General features: G+C 39.1%; 1 protein-coding gene across 2 annotated transcripts in view; it reads right to left on the bottom strand.

Annotated features, from left to right (window-relative positions):
- The window catches only part of FREM2 (FRAS1 related extracellular matrix 2), a gene marked incomplete at its 5' end in the record, with an annotated part of 139,498 nt that overhangs the window by 65,623 nt on the left and 52,139 nt on the right, over positions 1-21,736 (bottom strand). For both annotated transcript variants that reach the window (XM_082365245.1, XM_082365246.1), the window contains 2 exons: positions 1,926-2,156; positions 8,181-8,327. In XM_082365245.1, coding sequence (XP_082221371.1) covers positions 1,926-2,156; positions 8,181-8,327 — 378 coding nt within the window. The remainder of the gene's footprint in view (positions 1-1,925; positions 2,157-8,180; positions 8,328-21,736) is intronic.

Raw genomic sequence — 21,736 nt, 5'->3', positions numbered from 1 at the left:
ATCGCAAGGTGGTAATGAGATACCCTATGTGCGTAACTTAGGGAAGAGAATTCCTGGCAAAGGGAATGAACAAGTGTATATACTTCAGGCCAGGTATATGCAAGGAATGGCCAGGACGCCAGTGTGGTTTGATGGTCTGAGTAAACTGGGCAAGGAGGAGAGGACAGAACATGGGCTGGTGAAGTGATGATGAGTGGGGGTGAGTGGATCACACGGAGCTTTCAGGACCACTGGCAGGGCTTTGGCTTTTACTCAGAGCAAGATACTGTGGAAATAAACAAAGACCACGCAGTGGGATGAAACAAGCAAAGGCTATTTATTCAGCCACCATCACTTGTATTTGGCTGAGACCCAAAGGCAGGCAGAGGAGTGGGAAAGTTTTACAGTGGAATAAAACTTAACTGTTACCGGGCTTCCCTGGTGGCGCAGTGGTTGAGAATCTGCCTGCCAATGCAGGGGACACGGGTTCGAGCCCTGGTCTGGGAAGATCCCACATGCCGCGGAGCAACTGGGCCCGTGAGCCACAATTACTGAGCCTGCGCGTCTGGAGCCTGTGCTCCGCAACAAGAGAGGCTGCGACAGTGAGAGGCCCGCGCACCGCGATGAAGAGTGGCCCCCACTTGCCGCAACTAGAGAAAGCCCTCGCACAGAAACGAAGACCCAACACAGCCATAAAAATAAATAAATAAATAAACCCAAAGTTTAAAAAAAAAAAAAAGCAATGGCTTCAAACAAACTGTAACTAATGGGCCAGTTTATATGTATTAAAGCTGTCATGGGCTTGTTCAAAAGAGAGAAAAGCTTTATTATGCTAGCACTTACCCCAAACTCAGGACTAGAAGAAAATTTAATTGTTTATTCCTAAGATAATGCAGATAAAATTAAATGCTAATGAACATTTCAGTTCTGTTCTTTAACGGAAATGACAAACATAACTGAAGTTCATATTCAACTAAAGGCAGAGATGTTAGTTAAACAAACAGAGCCAGAGCTCCGGTTCTCTTATCCTCTCTCCTTAATTATGCTCAGTTGTTAAACCCAGAGATTTCCTCATATGTCTCCGTTTCACGTACTCAGTAGATTGTATCTTCACAGAACATTTAAGAGTTTTCTGACTAACGAAATAAGTAGGCTGGCGGTTTAAAAGAAAGTCACGTCTGTCTTCTGACAGGATTTTAGCTTTAGAGGAGGCTCACCAAGCTTTGTATAAATGCCAGCCCTCAAAGAGCCAATTCAACCTTTTTTTTTTCCCCTGGCTGCACTGAGACAAGTCAAGACTGGAGGAGTATGGCAGGGGAGGGAAAGGTCAATTTACACTCAAATCAGTGAGGTTCATTTTAACCAACATCAGCCAAGGGTGTGCATTGACAAGAAAACATGATCTAATAGAAATTAAGAGCAATGATGCAAGATATTTTTCACCAAGGAGAGGGGGTGGGTTGGTGGGTATTATGTAACAAATGTGGAAACATATGGCAGAATGAAAAGTTTTGGCTGGTGAATATATGAAGAAATTTGAATAAAGTGTTACATGGAGAACAAATTAATCCCCAAATGGTCTAATTCTTAAAGCATTTGTTTAAAGGACATTTCAAAACACATTTAAAAGACTTTAAAAAGTCATGAAATAATTCTAGAAAAATGAGATGAGCGACGTCGGTTCTAAAGGATAAAATTATAATAAGAGAAAGAACATATTAATAATCCTATGTATATTGGTAGTTCATTGACTTGAAAAAATATAGCTTCCTTTCATTAATTTTTGGGTTCTCTCTCCCATCAGCATATCTGAGAATACTGAACCATTCATCTAGAAAGTTCTCTCTATGGAAAATCCAAACATTGAATTTAAAACCTCCTTTATAAGGTGTTGTGTCATAAAAACCCAACAGTGACAACAGCAGTGAGTTGATGGTAGCTCTTACCATCTCCTGGGTCCACGATCTCCACTGTGGTCACTGCAGGGAATTCCAAGGCAGCCAGCACGGGCTCTGAGAGAACCACCTGGAAGGTCTCGGACTGCTCGTGTTGCCCATCACTCAGGATCCGCACTCTCCACGTGGCCCGGGTCTGGCCTGGGTTGAACTGCACTTGTTTCTGTGCTTTGCCCTTGAAGTCTTTGTCTTTTTTTGCAGTCCCATCTCTTGAGCCAATACCTTCACAGAAACACAATATCATTTCCTTTGTTTCATTTTCAACTAGGTCATTAAGGCTTTCCTTGTTGTTAACTTTTTGTGTGTCACTGTATCCTGCAGTGCAAAGTAAGTCCTGCTTTGATTCCATGAAATGGATAATTGGGTATGGGTCTTACAACAAAAGTGTTCTACTGTAGGTGTTAAGCAGTCCATGATTCTGTTCTACTCTTGCCCCATTATGGTTTTGCTGTATATTCTTTGAGCTAAGTTTGTGTTAGAACCACTTGTAAAACAGGACCGAGGAAATTGATGCTCACATTCTGAAATAGTCTCACACCCACAAATTCGTACAATCTAAAAACTCTTCACATTTACTTTTTTGCATGGGTTGTATTGCATGTGTTATATTTTAAAAACTTAAGAAAAATTCTCTAACTAGAAAATATAAGCCAACAAGAGACTCTGTGAGTTAAATAATTCTTTGATAATCTAAACTGTAAATGGCCAAGCATAATAATAAAAAAATTATAATATTCTCTAAACATTTAACGGAACTAGGACCCTTAAAAAATCTAATTCAGTGTTTGTCAACATGACTATTGCCAGGTTTTTCTTTGTGGAGCACTCCAGAATTCCACGAAGCCATGTGAAGAGAATTGGAGAGCTAAATATATATGGTTATTATGAGCAGTACTCTGTTGGTTCACTCAAGGTCCATTTCAGTTAGCTGGGAAGGTTAAAGAATCCCTGAGTCTCTAAGTACATTACAAGAGCATCTTTATTTGCCATTACTATGCCACATACTCAAATCATAAGATATATTACCTGTAAAGCAATGAGTAAGAGTCAACAAATTCAACATCAGAGAAAAATTACAAAATTGCAGTTAGTACTTGTTCTAGTATATTTTCAAGTACTGAATCAGAACCTCTTAATGATACAAGTTAATAGATTAATTTTCAAATATATTCCTTTAAACATTGGCATTTTCAGAGAAGTTGGGAGATTTAAAAAGAGAAAAATAAAATCTTGTGCCTATTAGAATTAAAAAGTCTGAAAATAAATTCTTTGTACCATTTCTCACTTAACTGAAAAAAATTATCTTATTTTCAGAAAATGCCCTTTTGTTCTTCAAACCAGAAATGAAACTGGACCAAGTAAGATCCATTCAACCACAAACGTTCATTGGGTGCCTCCTATGAGCCAGACAGAACAGATAAAACCTCTGCCCTGTGGTGCTTATGCAAGATTAATTTGTTTTTTCTTTCAGGTTCTCATTAGTTATCTACTTTATACCTAGAATCAACAGTGTATATATGTCAATCCCAATCTCCCAATTCATCCCACCCTGCAAGATTAATTTGAATATTTATTTCTTCATCTGAATATATCACTGACTGTTTGTTTCATCTTAAAATGAAGATAAATATTTCACTAAACTATTTCTGTCTTATAGATCTCAGAAATATTCCATACTTTCAATAGGAGGTGAAGCATAATTTACTGAATGGCAAGAGAAAAAAGGGCACAGAACCAGGAATTTCAGCACTACGGATCTTGTTGAGCATCACAGACTTCCTGTTAAGCTCTCTGGTTCCTCATGCTCACAGAGTGGCTGTCAACACCTCTTGGATCCACCACAATTCACTGCCAAGGTGATGATGAAAGGAATCATTCTCTCTGACGTTCCAGCACACGCGCGGCTCATTGACCCATTTATCCCCAGTGGTACGACCAGCAAAAGAATCTATTATTTGGACTCTGATAGCTACTGCCCACTTTTCTGATCTGTTTTGTTTCATCAACAATGCATTATTTTCCTGGAGATTCAAAAGGCAGTGAAAAACCAAAAGGACTCCGTATAATACAAGGAATGTCCACTAGTTCCAACTAGTCATACTTCTAACTGATAATCAGATCATCCAACCTAAATAAAAAATAAGTTGCAAAGCCAAATCTCAGTTGTTACTGTAATTTTGTGGTGGATTTTGAAAGAGATTCCCAACTGAATGTGAAATATAAATAGACAATATCATTGATTCGTCAGGTGAAGAGGAATGGACTTCTATTTTATGAAAAAGATTGCTGTCTTAAACTGTTTGATGTGTTTCTCAAACATGAGAAAACAACGAAGGGCATGTCATCTTTTTTAAAAGGTACAATAAGACCAAGATGGAATGTTAAATTTACCTGGGGTCAAAAATAAAGATTCCCTTCTCATAATTAACACATAGTACCTATTCTAAGTGCAGGGCTAGTCTACCTTGTTACTAAAAGTGTGGTCCATGGGCCAGCAGCATGGACCAGATCTGGGCACTTGTTAGAAATGCAGAATTTCAAACCCAACCCCAGACCTACTCAATCAGAACCAACATTTTAGCAAGATCCCCATGTAAGTCTTACGTGCATTAAGATCTGAGGGTGGGTAGATACATACTAAATACATCATACCTCCACGAGGCACTCTTACATAGGTGCCCAATTTTAATAAAGGATGAAGAAATGGTGTATAGATTGTGAAGGAGACAGATTAGTTCATACTTTAATGTGGTAGACAAGACAGTCACACACTCAATATTCGAAAATTTTCCTCTTACTTGGAGATACAAATATTCAGCTAGTAAACCATACATATTACAAAAATTTTATTACGTGGGGCAAAAAGAATTCTGGAAATTAAAAGGCTTATAAATTGGGCTTAAATTTATGCTTCTTTTTTCAAAGATAATTATTAAACAAAACATATTACTTTGATTTACTAAATGAAACCACAATTGCATCTTTTCCTGTGGCATGGAAAAATGGTATGGGGGTTAAGCAAGGTACTTTGGAATGAGAGGTTAGACTTCAATCCTACCTCTGCCACGTAGCGGCTATGGAATCATAGGCAAGTTAACGTCCTCGGTTGCAGAGGATTTAAGAAGCTCTGTGGGGTGGTAGTTAAGAGAATCTGCCCTGGAGCCAAATCTCACTTCTGGCCTTAGTAGCTATGTAACTTTGGGGATATGACAACCTTTCTCTTTCCTTACCTGTATAACGGGGGATATAATGACCCACTTTTCTTGGGGTTGACTCTGTGAGGTGTTGAGAACCAGGGCTGGCCTGTAATAATAACTCAATAAATGAGCTATCGTTATAATCACCTCACAGTTCATTACCTAACACAGCGTATGGCACGTAGCAAGCACTCAAGAAAATACTAGGTGAGTTAGTGAATAAAAGATTGTAAAGAGGGCTTCCCTGTTGGCGCAGTGGTTAAGAATCCGCCTGCCAGTGCAGGGAACACAGGTTTCAGCCCTGGTCCAGGAAGATCTCACATGTCGCGGAGCAACTAAGCCCGTGTGCCACAACTACTGAACCTGCGCTCTAGAGCCCGTGAGCCACAACTACTGAGCCTGCGCATCTAGAGCCCGTGCTCCGCAACAAGAGAAGCCACCACAGTGAGAAGCCCGCGCACCAAAACAAAGAGTAGCCCCTGCTCACTGCAACTAGAGAAAGCCCGTGTGCAGCAAAAAAGATCCAACTCAGCCAAAAATAAATAAATAAATTTATTGAAAAAATAAAAAAGATTGTAAAGAGTAAGAGATGGGTAAAGTACTTAATGTGCTTAGTGGAATATCTTGCATTTAATGTGTGTTCAGTAACTGGGAGCAATAAGATCTTTGAAATTGAAATTTTTTTGTGAGATGCAAATACATATTTAATTTATTAATGGGTTATAATGGTTATAAAATGAACAATTATCTCTGAGAAAATACATATACAAAATTCATGATTTATTAACTGTGTGCCTGAAGGTAAATGATATTCTGTCTTTAGCTATAATACAAACTATCGAATTCTAAACCTCCATACATGAAATTGGAGGTTGTAGGGGAACAGTAATACGAAACATATCCATTGCAGAACTTCTACAGGGCTACCCTTTGCTTTAACCTGACTTTTCCATTCCCAGTCCTAGCATGAATTCTATTACCATCTTCAATGGTTGATGGGTATGGGCCACACACAGAAGTCTTTCCAACTTTCTATCACCCCGGGTTACTAAGAAACCGTGTGAGGTTAACCAAGTAGAGCTATAGAGCCTTTTTAGAATCATGAATCATCTCCACACCTGCAGGAAATAATAGTTCATTGAAAAAATAACTTCAGGAGAAAAAAAGAGGCCCGTTCAATATTTTAGCATTCAGCTTAAAAAAGAGCAACAGAGAGAAAAATCTGAAAAGATAGTTTTAAAAATATCTTTCAACCATTAACTTTCCCATTGCTATCAAGGGGCTGTATGTGAGTGAATAACTAAATATACTCACTAGGAGTGGGAATTTAGGTAAAACACAAATAGATGAAAGCATCCTTAAGAATTGCTAAGGTGCTCTGTCTTTTAGTTATTACTTTCCCTGTTAATTATCTGCTATATTTTCAAGCACAAAGCACAGTTAAGGTGCATCTCTGACTGACAATATGTAAGACAGAATCAAATTCCTGATCTGAAGGGCACACGTGTGTGCGCAGAAAGAACATGCCTCTTTGAGGGCAACAAGAGAATTCACTGTGCTCTAGAAGGTTAAACACAGATTGTAAATGACCGCCTACAAAGAGGCACAGGCAAATAAAGATGATAAAAGCAGAGCTGCCAGATGGGTCTGCAGGTGGGCCAGCACTCCTGAAGCCAGAGTAGCCTTGAGGGGTCAGTAAAGCATAATGTGAAAAACCCTCACCTAAAGTTAAAAAACAAAAAGCATTTTTGAAATAAGGGATAATTAATATCCAGCATCCCAGCATCAGTGGAAATCGTGGCAGGTGGGTGGGGATAGAGCTCATGGCAAAAGTATGGTGTGTAGAATATGCGTGTGTGGGCGTGTGTGTGTGTGTGTGTGTGTTGATAGGGATCTACTGTTTAAGGCTTTTGAATTTCATGGACCAGCAAAATTTCAAATAATCATTTTGGAAACAAACACAGGGTTATCAACTTATTTTGCCAGCATTTTCCTAGATTCCTACCTTAGTTGATACTCACAATGAAAGCTCTTTCACCCCATGAAAATTCTATCAGCCTAGATGTCTATATAACACACGGTACCAAAAATAATATAATTACTTGGGGTGCTATTATTTTTCATCACCATGCCAAATATTTTGTGCTGATTATATTACTGCTTAAAATGACTAATATACCTACTTTTCTCTATTTTATGCTTACATGTAATTGAATGTGAGCTTGGAGTTGAAAAAAGGTTTACTCAATTGCTTTTGACTCTTTTTAAAAAAAATTTATTTTATATTGGAGTATATTTGATTTACAATGTTGTGTTAGTTTCAGGTGTACAGCAAAGTGATTCAGTTATACATATACATATATCCATTCTTTTTCAGATTCTTTTCCCATATAGAGTTCCCTATGCTATTCAGTAGGTCCTTGTTGATTTTATTTAAAAGGTAAGGCAGCAGAAAAGGATTAGTATTTAACACCTTACTGTTGGGAAGAAAAGTCACATTTATCTTTTATGTAGCGCTTTTATGTAGTGTTAGGGTTTTTGAAACTTTTAGTGATCTACCAGAGCATTCAAATGCAACAAACAGACAGTAAATTATACTTCAGTGTCTAATAGGTCACTGAACAGTTTTTTGTTTACTTAGTATTAAAGTAGCCTTCATAAATTTATATTTCAGCAGGCATTTATCTTATAAATTACCGATTTGCCTAAGCCTATTCTAAGATCTAGTGACATTTAAGTTATTTTAATTTATGAGCGATTACTGTCATTTTGTAAAGTTATTTTATATCAGAGAAATATCATATGCAGGTAGAAGATTTGAAGAGATATATATTTTGATTACATACTTCCTATTTTTTCAGCCTTTGTCTCTTTGATTTAGCCTCAACACAAAACTTTTGGCATGTTTCTTTAGTAAAGAACATTTGACTATCAATATCTCCCTAAGCTTTAAAACTAGAGCAGAAAACTAAACATTTTTAATCATTGTAAAATTATGAACTTTTGCTAGAAAAATGGGATCTTGAGAAGAAATGCAAATTAAACTTACTTATAAAGGAAGTCTCTCCCAAATAACCTCTACGTTTAAGTACGACATCTAGAAATTTGGAGTCCTCATTGATCAAGTAATATTCCTTTTCAAAGGAGATCCATGCCCAATTCAGATGAAAATGCTGCTTGGTTAACTTATTTCCACCTGGAAAACAAAAATTTAAAGCCTCGAATTAGTGGTTTCTCGAATGAATAACCTTAGACATTCCAAAGACGACTTTAATGATGCAACATGACGAATCACTCTAGCTACTTGGTTTGATTCACAATCTAGAATACATACATGGAGACACAGCTTACTGTTCACTGACTGTTATACAGAAATACAACAACTGACATAATTCTTTGCAAAATCCCTTGATCTTTAGCAGGGGAAGTGGGTCAGAGGGAAGGAACACAGAACTACCAGAAGCAATTTTGTTAAATCATAAAGTCAAGTATCCAAGTTGCAGGATGACTCATTCCCCACAAGGTGCCGCTGGAGAGCAAGTTTTTCTATAAAGAAAGCTGCAGGGCTCTTTTGTGATGTTAAACACACACACACAACTTCACAAATACCTTTTTCTGGTTCACTGAGCAATTGGGTGGAAGGCTTTAATTATAACCACTTAAGGAAAAACAAATATCCCTTCTCCACCTCCCTTCCCCACTAGATTCCACTCCATTCCTTAAAGCAAACAGACAGGTCTTTTCATTGATTCCATTCTACTCTGAAGATAAGGCTTTCTCCTCCCACCTTCCCACCAAAATGGAGCTGGCCGCCTATCAGGAGAAAATGTGTGTGATCTCTCTAATGTGAAAGCTGCTCTGCTAGGTGAAAGAAAAGAGAAATGGTTATCAGCTGATCACTATGCATGTATCCCTCTACTTCCTTTGATCTACACCAATTATTTCAGAGTAAGGTGAGGTTTATACACAAAGGCATCGATAATTTCTAAGTCTTTCTGTAAAAGGGTGGAAAAAAGCCCAAATAATAAACACAGCTAGAGGCACAATTTTAATTCCAGTTTCTTCTCTTCTGAGTTCATACAGGGCTACACTAGAGAAAAAGAAATGAGACAGGAAAACATCAAGGCTTTAACAGATTGAGAGCAAAAAATCCGCACGTGGGAAAGAAAACATAATTAACAAACACATGAAAAAAATGTTCATCTTTGCTAGAAATTAAAAAAAAAAATTGCAGTGTCTTTGAGTTATGAATTGACATGTACTAAAGATTAAAAAGAATACCCAGAACAGCCGAGATTATTTAGGGAAATTGGTTTTCTTATTTATTGCTGTTTAAATTGTAAATTAGCACCGAGCCATTTAGACAGTTACATGGCAATGTGTGCAAGAGACAAAAAGATGTTCATACCATTTGATCTTGTAAGTCCTTCTGTGCGAGAAGCAAAAATCTATTTGTAAGGGACTATTCATTGCAATATTTTCTATAATAGCCCTCAAACCAAAAATCTTAGAGTTTATTTATGGTACATCAAATCAATGAAATACGATTCAGTCATTAAACAAAAAAAAAGAATTTTTTGTTGAAATACTTAAAACACAAAATACAGAAACAAATGGTATTGATACTGTGCATGCAGTGACATAGTAACATGAAACATTACAAATATGGAGCTGCTTGGTGTTTTAAATTGATGGGATTATGGACCTGTCAATTTTTCGTTAATTTTAAAAATCTAAGATATAAATAGATTGGAGAACAGGAAGTTCATTCCACATTGTGTCCTTAAGAACTTATTATGGGGCTTCCCTGGTGGCGCAGTGGTTGAGAATCTGCCTGCCAATGCAGGGGACACGGGTTCGAGCCCTGGTCTGGGAAGATCCCACATGCCACGGAGCAACTGGGCCCGTGAGCCACAATTACTGAGCCTGCGCATCTGGAGCCTGTGCTCCGCAACAAGAGAGGCTGCGACAGTGAGAGGCCCGCGCACCGCAATGAAGAGGGGCCCCCGCTTGCCACAACTAGAGACAGCCCTAGCACAGAAACGAAGACCCAACACAGCCATTAAAAAAATTAATTAATTAAAAAAAAAAAAAAAGAAGGAAGAGAAAAAAAAAAAGACCCACTTAAAAAAAAAAAAAAAAAGAACTTATTATGCCTGCCATGTCTTAGACACTGGGTACTGTTCTGGAGAGGAGGGGCCACGGGCTGGGGGCTCCCCAGAACTGGAGTCCACAGCCCACTTCATTCTTATGTGCTGTCTGACTTTGAGCAAGTTTCTTCCCTAGACCTCTGTTTCCTCATCTGGAGAATGAAATGAGGGTCATATTAATTAATGCCAGTGTCTGCTGTGAGGATCAAGTGAGATAACCCATATATCCATTCAGTACAGTGTGGTACATACGTAGCATCCTTCAACAAAAGTTAGCTTGCTCCCCCAGCTCACCCCACGCATGCTCAAGTCCACCCTGCACACCCACTGCCCGACTACTAACCTGCCTTAAGCCCATCTGCACTCAGTCCTCCTTTGCCCCGTCTCCCTACAGCTGCTGCACACATCAAGCCATCAGGCTATCTTTGCAGATTTCTGGTTTCACCTGCCCTGCCCTGTCTTCTTCCCATTGTCTCTAATCTGCTCACTCTGAGGTCCATCCAAGAGTCTGGCTGCTGCATGGATTTGCCACCGTCACTCTTTCTGTTACTTCTGTCCTTTTGCCTACAGGGATAACCCCCATCATTCTTCTGCTTGCACCTTCTACTCCTCAAAGGCTCCCTTTACCACCCCCTTCATGAAGCCTCCTGCAGCGACCCCAGCCCTCTCATCTCTGTGACTCTGCAGTTTTTCACCTATTGATTATTTTTTGCAGTTTTGTGCTTTAGCAGATATCCTCTCATATTGTTTCATTGTACACATTTACTAATTGCACTCATTTTTGTCAGAGATTGAGACTGGCATGCTTTTTTTTTTTTTTTTAAGAATCAGCTTTCATTTTATTGATTTTATCTATTGCTTTTTTGTTTTTAATGTCATTGATTTGTGTTTTTAAATATTTAATTAATTAATTAATTTATTTATTTATTTTTGGCTGTGTTGGGGCTTCGTTTCTGTGCCAGGGCTTTCTCTAGTTGTGGCAAGCGGGGGCCACTCTTCATTGTGGTGCACCGGCCTCTCACTATCGCGGCCTCTCTTGTTGCGGAGCACAGGCTCCAGACGCGCAGGCTCAGTAGTTGTGGCTCGCGGGCCTAGTTGCTCCGCGGCATGTGGTATCTTCCCAGACCAGGGCTCGAACCCGTGTCCCCTGCACTGGCAGGCAGATTCCCAACCACTGCGCCACCAGGCAAGCCCTGGCATGCATTCTTTTACCATTGCCAACACTTGGTCTTACTGTCTTTAAAAATACTTTTTTACATTATTGTGTTTATGTTCTATTACTGGGAACATTTCCTCTAGAAAGTCATAGACAAACAACAAGAATAGAATAACATTTAATCAATTAAGTTAATACAGAAAACCTTTCTGATTTCTCAACTAATCATTACTTGAAAACAACCTTATGCCACACTTCTCTCTCAATTAGACTGTGGCTCCATCAAGTCCTAGATTTTATTCCAAACTTCTTGTCATGCTATACCAAGCCACTCCTGTCCATCCAAATACCTACAGCTTCACATCCCATCACTTCTCCACGGAGAGAAACAGCTGGTCATATCTAGCTTCTCACTGTGTTCTTCCCACATGCTTTTGCATGTGGGAAGTCTTCTGCCCAGAATATCTTTAGCTTCCTACTCCTCCTTGCAATTTGTTTAGGTCCAGCTCACCTAAAGCTCAGGAAGCCTGGCTTATCATGCAGTTTGTACTTCTTCTGTATCTCCAATCAGAGTAATTGTAATTCTTTTATCTTCATGTGTATTCTGCCACTAACTGCCTGAGCGCACTTCCCCAGGACAAGCACAGGTCAAATTCATCTTTCTAGCGTCCAAATCGAACGTAGTGCCTGGAACACAATGAGATCTAAAGACTTCTTCCTTGACTAAAAATCCTATGGATAAGTATGACTTTTGGTAATAAAATGGCTACTTTGTGACTCCTATTTTATTCCTTATTTCATAACAGTTCTCAGCTTACAAAAACAAAGCACATACTACAGTTTTACTTGACTTGTGATTAATAACCTCTGACTTATTTGGTAACTCTTGTGTTTAACAAATGAATTTTATTATAATTCTGTATACTTTCTTCCTATTTCTTTCTCCTATATCTAAGAATGAGATCACTAAGCATACCATTTCTCTATTTCTTTAACAATTTTTAGCTAATTTTAAGATTTGATGTTACCCTTTTTCTAAATATTGCATGTGTTAAGAATCTTGAGTCAATGAGGCCTTTCCTTGACACTTAATATGACACAGCAAACACCAGTGGAAACCCCAGAATTCTCTAGCTCCTTTATTCTAGGTAATTTTTCCCTCCAGTGCTTTCCATAACCTCATATCCCATTTATGCTTTCTTTTTTGTTTGTTCACTCTGTCTCCTCCCATTGTAACCCATGATCCAGGAGGGCAGGGAGTTCATTTTGCTTACTGTTAGAAAAATGCCAATTTAATGAATTAGACACTCTAATGTCTTGGTTGAAAGAAGTTCAGTAGTGCTTCATTTAATGGGCAATATAAATATCCTATATAAATGTAACATATCCCTTTTAGCACTGAGTCGTTTTCTCTTAATAAAATTATTTTTTTTAATTTTAACTTTTAATTTCTTTAATTTTTAAATTAAAAAAATTTTTGGCCACGCGGCATGGCTTGTGGGATCTTAGTTCCCTGACCAGGGATCGAATTTGGGCCCTGGCAGTGAGAGTACTGAGTCCTAACCGCTGGACCGCCAGGGAATTCCCTAAATAAAATTATTTTTTAAAAATTAATTTATTTAATTTATTTATTTTTGGCTGCATTGGGTCTTCGCTGCTGCGTGAGCTTTCTCTAGTTGCGGCGAGCCGGGGCTACCCTTCACTGCGGTGCACAGGCTTCTCATTGCGGTGGCTTCTCTTGTTGCGGAGCACGGGCTCTAGGCGCGCGGGCTTCAGTAGCTGTAGCTCGCAGGCTCAGTAGTTGTGGCGCATGGGCTTAGTTGCTCTGTGGCATGTGGGATCTTCCTGGACCAGGGCTCGAACCCATGTCCCCTGCATTGGCAGGTGGATTCTTAACCACTGTGCCACCAGGGAAGCCCGAAAATTATTTTTAATGACACTCTTTCTAAAATGTCTTGCATACTTCTATGAACACTGTGTAAAGATTTTAAATGATTACCTATGAATGTGAATTATTGGAATTTGTGTTTGTCTAGATCATACCTCCAGGGGTTATTGATGACAAAAGGTCTGTTTAACCCTTCCATTCCATTATGAAGATGGTCTTAAGGATAGCTAATTTCATCTCTACTTACAGATTATAAATTATAAAACTTATTTTCTGGTTGGTGCTTATGTTCTGGAAGGAGGAGGGTGCCCAGTTACTGGTTAATCAGGGGTTTCAAGTGACACACAGCTGAACAAGTTTGCCAAGGATTTTATATGTCGACCACTTTCAGATTTTATTTGAAATAAAATCAAAAACAATACTGAGAAACTTTGCTTTGCAAGACAGTGACATGCTCCTGGCAATTGTTTTAAAGGTTCAGCATTCACTCTACATCGGGGATTTTTAAGTAGATATTTTGCTAGAGACTACAAAGTTAAATGTATAAAGCTTAACTCTGAATAGGATTAAATACTACCTAACTCTTCTGAGTTCTACATATGCAAATCATATTGCATTTCAGAATTTGTAAAATCTTAGGCACTACTTATATTATGCAGGAGTGATATAAGGATCTGAGGAACTAAGCTGAAGTTTATTGTTAACTCTCATTATTAAAATTGCCTTGCACAATGGAACTCCATATTTTATCTAAAGAATGGAAAGACATGTTATTTATTCATTAATTACCTACCAAGTAAATTCTTCTAAAACCTCAAAGTGGGAATAATCATTGTTGACACTTTTAATAACAATAGCCACAGCTTACTGAATGTGAAACTTCAGATGAAGTTAAACAACTTAAAAAACCAGCGAAGTTTCACTTCAATGTGATTCTTTGCTTTTCTAAAATAGATTCTGTCATCTATGATGCTCAAGGAGCTAGTCTCAACGTCTCATTGGAAACAAATTAAAGTCTGTAACTTTTGTCATAAATCCATACAACAGGTGCTTGACAGCTGATAACTACACTCCCAAATGTTTTGTCCCCAAACCCTGACACCACAGCCATTAAGGTTTTGATGAAAAGACCTCTTTTGAACTTTTCCAGCTGGTCTTTAGTCATCTTCATCTTCTTTTTCAATGGGAACACAAGTTTTTTTAGAATAACAAAGAGTCACAAGCTTCAATTAGCCCTCCCTAGGAATTTAGGGCTGCCTGATTTCTGTAAAGACAGAGCATACTTTTTTCAATACGAAACTAGTGTCATGACTTTGACTTGTGCTTAAATAAGGATCATTTCTGGGTGTCCGTTTAGCTTTGACAATTTTTTTTTTCTTGAAGAAAAGTTAGCTACCAATAGAAAATGATCCGTTGGTAATATTTTTCCAACCTGCTAAGATTTTCTAGCTTGCTACAATTCCATTTGCCTGAAGTTCAGCCTGGAAGCTGACCTGGAAATCAAGTATACAGCTATTTTAAAAAGCTGGATGGGGGCGGGGGGGAGGGGAAGTGTTCCTGGAAGATTAAGTATAAGAACAGAGATAAGAAATCCAGTAGAAAGGGAACTTCAAAGAATTTGATAGGAGCTCAGGACATTTACTCAATATTTATTTCCTTCTCCTTTTCCTATTTAAGTAATTGGATATTAAAGACAAAGAGAGAGTGGTCAAGATGCATTCAAAATCAGCCCTGGGAAGGGGTGATAGTGGTGCTAATCCTGACCCAGACCCCCAGAGATGAAGAGTCTTGATCTGAGGGCAGCTGTGCCTTACTTAGTATGACCTACGGAACTCCAGAAGAACTGGCAGACAGACCCAGAAAAATTGTCAAGAGATTTTATAATTTTGCTGACTATTTAATAACTCCAAGGATTTAGTCCAATAATCTTTTCCAAAATTGCTGCAATACAACTTTCGATAATTGGGATATTATTTTCTTCCTCCATTTTGTACACACCTACCCACGCCATTCCCACTGCTATACACATTCTGAAAAAGCGGCAGCATAGCACAGGGGGTCAGATCCACAAAGACATGTAAAGAATATACATAGAAATGTATAGAAAGACAAGTAGCATGACAAAGACCCAGAGGTGGAGAGAAATAGGCACAACACACATTGACCTCTATGGATATACACACTCATGTAGAGGTCTTTTAGGCTATTCTCACGCAAGGCACTTATAAGCACACCCTGCCTAATAAAAAAGCAGACATGGAGCTGTGATATCTTGGCCGTTGTCATACAAGTTACATAGAATTGAGCTCAAGCATGGATTAGTTTCCACTTTACCCTCTATTCTTTGGTAGGCTCTAAAGAAGTTACCGTGTGATGCGGAGGTGGAGATGGGGCTGACAAATATACCAATGTTCATCTAGAAGTAAGAGCATCACAATCTGCTTTAATACGTGTAGTTTCATTCCTTAGGAACATGGTTTGATCACACATATACCCGTAATGTGTAAATAATGGGTATTCATACACGAGGTTCCAAAGACTTGAATTCCCAGTCATCTACTCTACAAGAGGTTAATACACAGACAATTCTAATTATTCTGGGATTCCATATTTAAGAATTCATCCACTCGATAACATTTATTTTGTGGGCTTGCTGGACACTTGCAGAGCAGTTTTGAAAAATGTGCATCATCTGACTCTCAGTGTTCTTGTTTCAGCTCTCGTACTGTAAACAAGTGTCCTTTTCACCGTCCGTTTAGTGCCACATCTTTGTGCTTTTCGTTGGTGATTTCTCTATTTAAATAGCCCCCAATCATAGTGCTGAAGTGCTGTCCAGTGCTCCTGAGCACAAGAAGGGTGCGATGTGCCCTTACGGGGAAAATACACATGTTCCATAAGCGTCATTCAGGCACGAGTTACAGTCTGATGACCACGAGTTCAATGTTAATGGATCAACCACATATATATCAAATAAGGTGTCTTTAAACAGAAACACACGGAAAACAAGGTTGTGTATTGATCGGTTGATGAAATGTATGACCAGAGGCTTGCAGGGAATATACCTCTGTATTTCCCCTGGGAGCTATCATTTAGTATTCACAGTGATTTTATAGAACATTACTGTGAACAAGAATCAATTGTGTCTACTCAATACAAATCACAAGAGGTTAGTCTTTTGGGACAGGGCACAGTGGGGCGCGGGGAGTGGAAGTGTTCTTCCTCCACACACGTTTGGCCTTCCTTTAATCAATCCTTCCCCTGGCTCATGCCCAGGAGTGTGAGCTGAAATGAATCCTTACTGCATTCTCGGATCGGCAGCCCTGGCCTCCCTCCAAGATCTGTCCCTGGTCAGTATAGCACTAGGCTTCAGACACAGTCACGGCTCACGGGTAAAGGGTGGACCTGCATGGCTACCTGTTATAATTTGGAAATATTATGAGAATTTAGGTAACTTATAGGGTTATCTTTAACCTCTTAGAAAATAATATACATGGAATGAATTCTGATGCAGAATAACTCCTAATCCTAGAGAATCTTAGGATAGTCTGTTCTAGAATCTCAATTTAAGCAACAGCCAAGAATGGGGATTCATGCCTTTTTCTGCTTGTTTGGAAAACTGGAGTAACAGACCCTACGGAAACTGATTTTCTTGGACTCTGAGGAGCCTCTAAACAGAGAACTCATGGTTATAAAAATGGATGTGTCAGGCACAGTATTGTAGCCTCTGTACAAAGTCTTAAACATCAGCGCAAAGTAGGGGTTCAGAGTGCAGTAAGAGGGTATTAACTCATCTCCAACTAGAGCCCGGGTTCCTGGATGAATGGATCCCAGAAGACAGAAAACCATAACTGGAAATTTAAAGAGATGCTTAATTAATCTATTTTTTATACCAGGTTCCAAGCAGCACTCTGTTAAACATCCTTTCCCTTCAATAGAACAGAAAAGATCACCCCACAGCTCTGGCATGCACTCTTTGGGGGCCTTGGGGCCATAGGCAGGTCCCTGTTATTGGGGGGCTGAACACGGCAACTGGTATTCCTGGCAGAGTGGTGGTGGCCCTGGGCTGAGTGCAGAGAACACCTAGTCGTGGGCAGAAGCATGGCCTTTGACCAACAAGATTGGCACAATACAGGCACCGACCGATCGTAAAAGGCAATGGCTCAAAAGAACTAAAACTCACCTGAGTGCAGGTGTAAACTGGCTGAATGTCAGTTCAGCCTTGGGGACCCTGAATATGCTTGGAGAGGAGGACTGGACATAGTGGGGGCCATGGTCAGGGTGATTTTGATGTTTTGTACGTTATCTCAATGCATCTCACAGTAGTCCTGCAGGTTAGGCATCTCCACATTCTATGGATGACGTTAAGTGTCAGGTTAAATTACTCACTTTAAATTCTATAGATATAGTATGTGATCGACTTAGGGTTCAAATTCAACCTGCTAATATTGTCTTTACACTTCTTCTGAGCAATCAGATTCCTTCCTTTAGGTCAATATTCTATTTACAGGTGACGCTAACTTAATTTTAATTTGCTTTAACTTGATTTCTAAATGAGTGCCATTGCAAAACTGATGATCTGAGTGTGTTTCCCTCTACCATCAGCAAGCCCTCACAGCAAGGCTGACAAATGGTAAGAATTAAGTGGGAAAAAAGGGATATGAAGGTCAGTTTTGAAGTAGTTGAGACTGAATCAGAAAAATTAACCTAAGTTAAGGGTACGACCCTCTTATTTTTTGAATGAATTTGGGGCCATAGCCAAAAGCAAGGGACACTGGGAGGAAAACGCTTCTTCCAGGCTGAATGATGTGCTCCATCAGGGCCACAGCTGGGTCAGAGTCGGCAAGCCCCAGCCTGCAGGGATCCTCCACAATCCTCTAAGCGTGGTCCCTTCCCCCAACTCCATCCCTAGCAAAAGAAGGAATGTGCTTGTTTGCAGCCCCTGTAAAAAATTTAAAAAAATAAGGGGAGAACCATGAGTTTATATCTCCTAACTCAGGGCTTAAAAAATATTTCCTTAAACAAACCTGATTTAATTGTGCAATACTTTGCTTTCTTAATTAGGAGTTTAAACCCGGTGAAATGAATGTGTTCACTGTTGGTATGTATGCCTAGGATAAGGAATTCAGACGTACCTACAGAAGACAAAGGACGACGCCAACGTATAATTTCAAGGTGAACTCTCATTTACAACATGCGTGTTCCCAGAGGATCACGTGCAGTCTAAATTAAAAGCTAGCGCAGTCATTTTAATGCAGTAATATGAGTAACTAAGGAAACTCTTTTCTGAAAATGAAAGTGGGATTCTGTATTCTAAACAAGAACACCAACTAATTCAAGAAATAATTATCTGCTGAACAAGACAAGTATAAACTCCAAGCATTTTAGAGCAAGAACGAACTCTAGATTGCATCTTTTCTCCCTGCTCCATTTTCCCAAGATCCAGAAAGGCTGTGATTTGAATAAGATTACAAAGCAGCTATTTGCAGAAGAGAAATAAATCCCCAGGGGTTTTCACTCCTAAGCTGGTCTTTCCATTTAACAGACTGTGATCTCAAGTACTGTGCTTAAGCATAAGATCATAAAAATTGTGTTTAAAGTGATATGAAATTATAATACATAATACATATACATACATATAATACATATAGTGAAATTATAATACATATATATAATATATATAAATAAATGTGGGAGGACTTAACGTTTCTTTGTAAAGCAGCCCCCAAATAATTTTCTATCATATCCCCCCATTTACATATAGGAGTAAAATTTTAAAACTGCCATACTTTCATAGAAACAATAACTACTTTATCAAAAGTGAGTTAAGTCTGTCAAGAAGAACCACACCCTCTCCTGCCTCTGGGGAAAGGAAAAAATGCAAACCAAAGCACCTGGTGCAGCAAGATTTCATGCATGCACTGCCTGAGGCAACATATAAATTTATTAGATCCCTGGCAACACATTCTTAAAATAAACTTAATAGCCTTCAGGTTTCTGTTCAAACCAGAGCCTAATTCCTTTTGTGGCGCCAGACATCTCCCCTCACCCCAAGGAGACTCTGCAGGGAAATGAAAGCAATGGTTCCTTCTCCTGTACCTCTGCGAGTAACCAGTTTAGCACCATTTAGTTAATTCCCTGTGAAGGGAGGTTGCTTCCTATTTGTATAAAAGCACCATGCACATTACTAGAAGACGTAACCATTACAATTAACAAGGATTATAGTTTGAGCTCTATTTTGGATTATCTTTTGAAAATATGTTATATCCACCTTGAGACAAATACATAAAAGGGTGGGGGGAACATCCAGAAGTGCCTTAATCTGGCTGTTAAACAAAGGAAACTTCTTTAACCTAACTTGTTTACATTTTTACCACAATTTAAATTTGATGGCTAGGATGGAGGGATCAGTGTGGTATGGCAGCACAAAAGCCATTCTATAATTAAAATACTGTGAGTGAATTTTGACTTAGGATGTTAGTGCTAGATTCAAGTTTTAGGTCAATCTGATGTCACTGTTTTCAAATCTGAGTCAGTAACATGTTCTTAGGTGTATTTGTTCTCAGAAGTAAAATCAAGATTTGGAAATTTTAGATTTTCAGATTTAAAATTAAAAAGAAATTTGTGGAATCATATCACATCTGGTTACCTGGCTATCGCTCCTGTGACAAACTAAAAAAGCCTTGTCATTGATGTCTGTCAGGGAAGGTAGGAGAGAGGGAAGCAAGGAAGGACGGAAGGAGGGAAGGAAAGAGAAAGGGAGAGAGGGGGAGGGGAGAGAGAACGACAACGGGGTAGAATACCATCAGTGTCATGTTTGTTCTCACATTTTCCTTTCATTTATTTCAGATTAGTTTCTCAAAGCTAGCTTTTGTGCTCAACTTGTGCATTATTTAATTAGTCAGACTCTTTGGTGACTGCTCTGATCCCCTTAAAATTATGCCAGAGCTACAAATACAGCCACTCTTGGTGATTTTACTGTCATATATAGCTGCCAAAAGAGAAAGAAAAAAGACACAATAAGTATAAAGACAAGTTGGTATGGTCTTAGGGCACCAGACCTTGCAGGGAAATAATTTAGACAACATACAGCAAAGTGTTTGTTTAAACAGAGCTCTGTGCAAACACACGTGTTATAAAGAATAAGAATGGTTCACGTATAGTCCCTTCTGTAAGACAGACTCTAGCAAGGAGGGTAAACCAAAAATCGTATGTCAATTATAATGCAACATGTAAGGTGAAAGGGTGAACCTACAGTACCTGGGGCTCAGAGGAGGGACGGGAGGACATTCAACTGGGACCACAGCAGTCTTGACACAAGAGGTGCCACGGGGCGGGGGAGGAAGGACGGTGCCACTCGGAGGGGAAGAAACCACAGGAAAACAGGTGCAGGAGGACGGCTTGGTGTGCTCATCAGTAGAATAGTCAAGCTCTGCAGGGTTTGCGGAAGCACAGCGGAGAAGGAGGAGATAAGCTGGGGGCGTAGTCAGGGGGCGGATGGAGGAAATTTGGGGTAGAGAAAGAATCTGACTTCTACTTTAAGAAATAATAGTTTGGTAGAATTATTCAAGGACTCGTTAGAATAAAGTTGGATTAGGAATCAAAGGTATCATTCACAAGTACCCCCCCAAATTAGTTTTCTTTTTAAAAAAATAATGTTATTTATTTATTTATTATTTATTTTTGGCCGCTGCCGGCTTGTGGAACGTTAGTTCCCCGACGAGGGATGGAACCCGGGGGCCCTCGCAATGAAACCAGGAGCCCTAACCACTGGTCTGCCAGGGAATTCCTCAAATTAGGTTTTTGCCAGTGGAAGATAAATGAGTCTTCCCCTGGCTGTGGAATATTGCTGTGAATATAGCAATATTCATAGACAAATGAGTCTATGAATACTGCTATAAGAAAATAAAAGTTTTGTCCACAATAAAATAGGAATAGTTAGGATATTAAAATTTACCCAAGAATAAATAAAATGGCTAACCAAAATGCCCACCATAAACAGTCAATATCATGAATACTTGAACTGGCAGACTAAAAACAAACTTTTGCCAAAACTGCCACAGGTAAGTTTCTCTCTCTGACTCCCATCTTTCTCAGCTTAAAATAAAATGTGACTCAGTATGACAAAATTCGCCTTCAGGCCAAGATAAACCACATTTTTCTTCACTTGGTTACTATGCAATGCTGGTGGCATGATTTGAATATTCTGAAGACTTGAGACAATGATTACTGCAAAGAATTCATGGGTTGCAGAAAACTACTTAGAGGCACACTTGGAAAGCCATACATTGACTTTGCAGCTCATAACCTAGTCTAAATGGTTAGTTGCCAGCGGTGGGCAGAGGGTTAATGATTTTGCCTTTGTGGAGACATTTGTCAATGTTGGGAGACATTGTTGGTTGTCACAATGGGGG

This window comes from Balaenoptera borealis (genome assembly GCF_965194805.1).
Source record: "Balaenoptera borealis genome assembly, chromosome: 18".
NCBI classification, from domain to species: Eukaryota; Metazoa; Chordata; class Mammalia; order Artiodactyla; family Balaenopteridae; genus Balaenoptera; species Balaenoptera borealis.
Note: the sequence above shows the minus strand (reverse complement) of the source record. Positions and strands in the feature narration are given on the sequence as shown.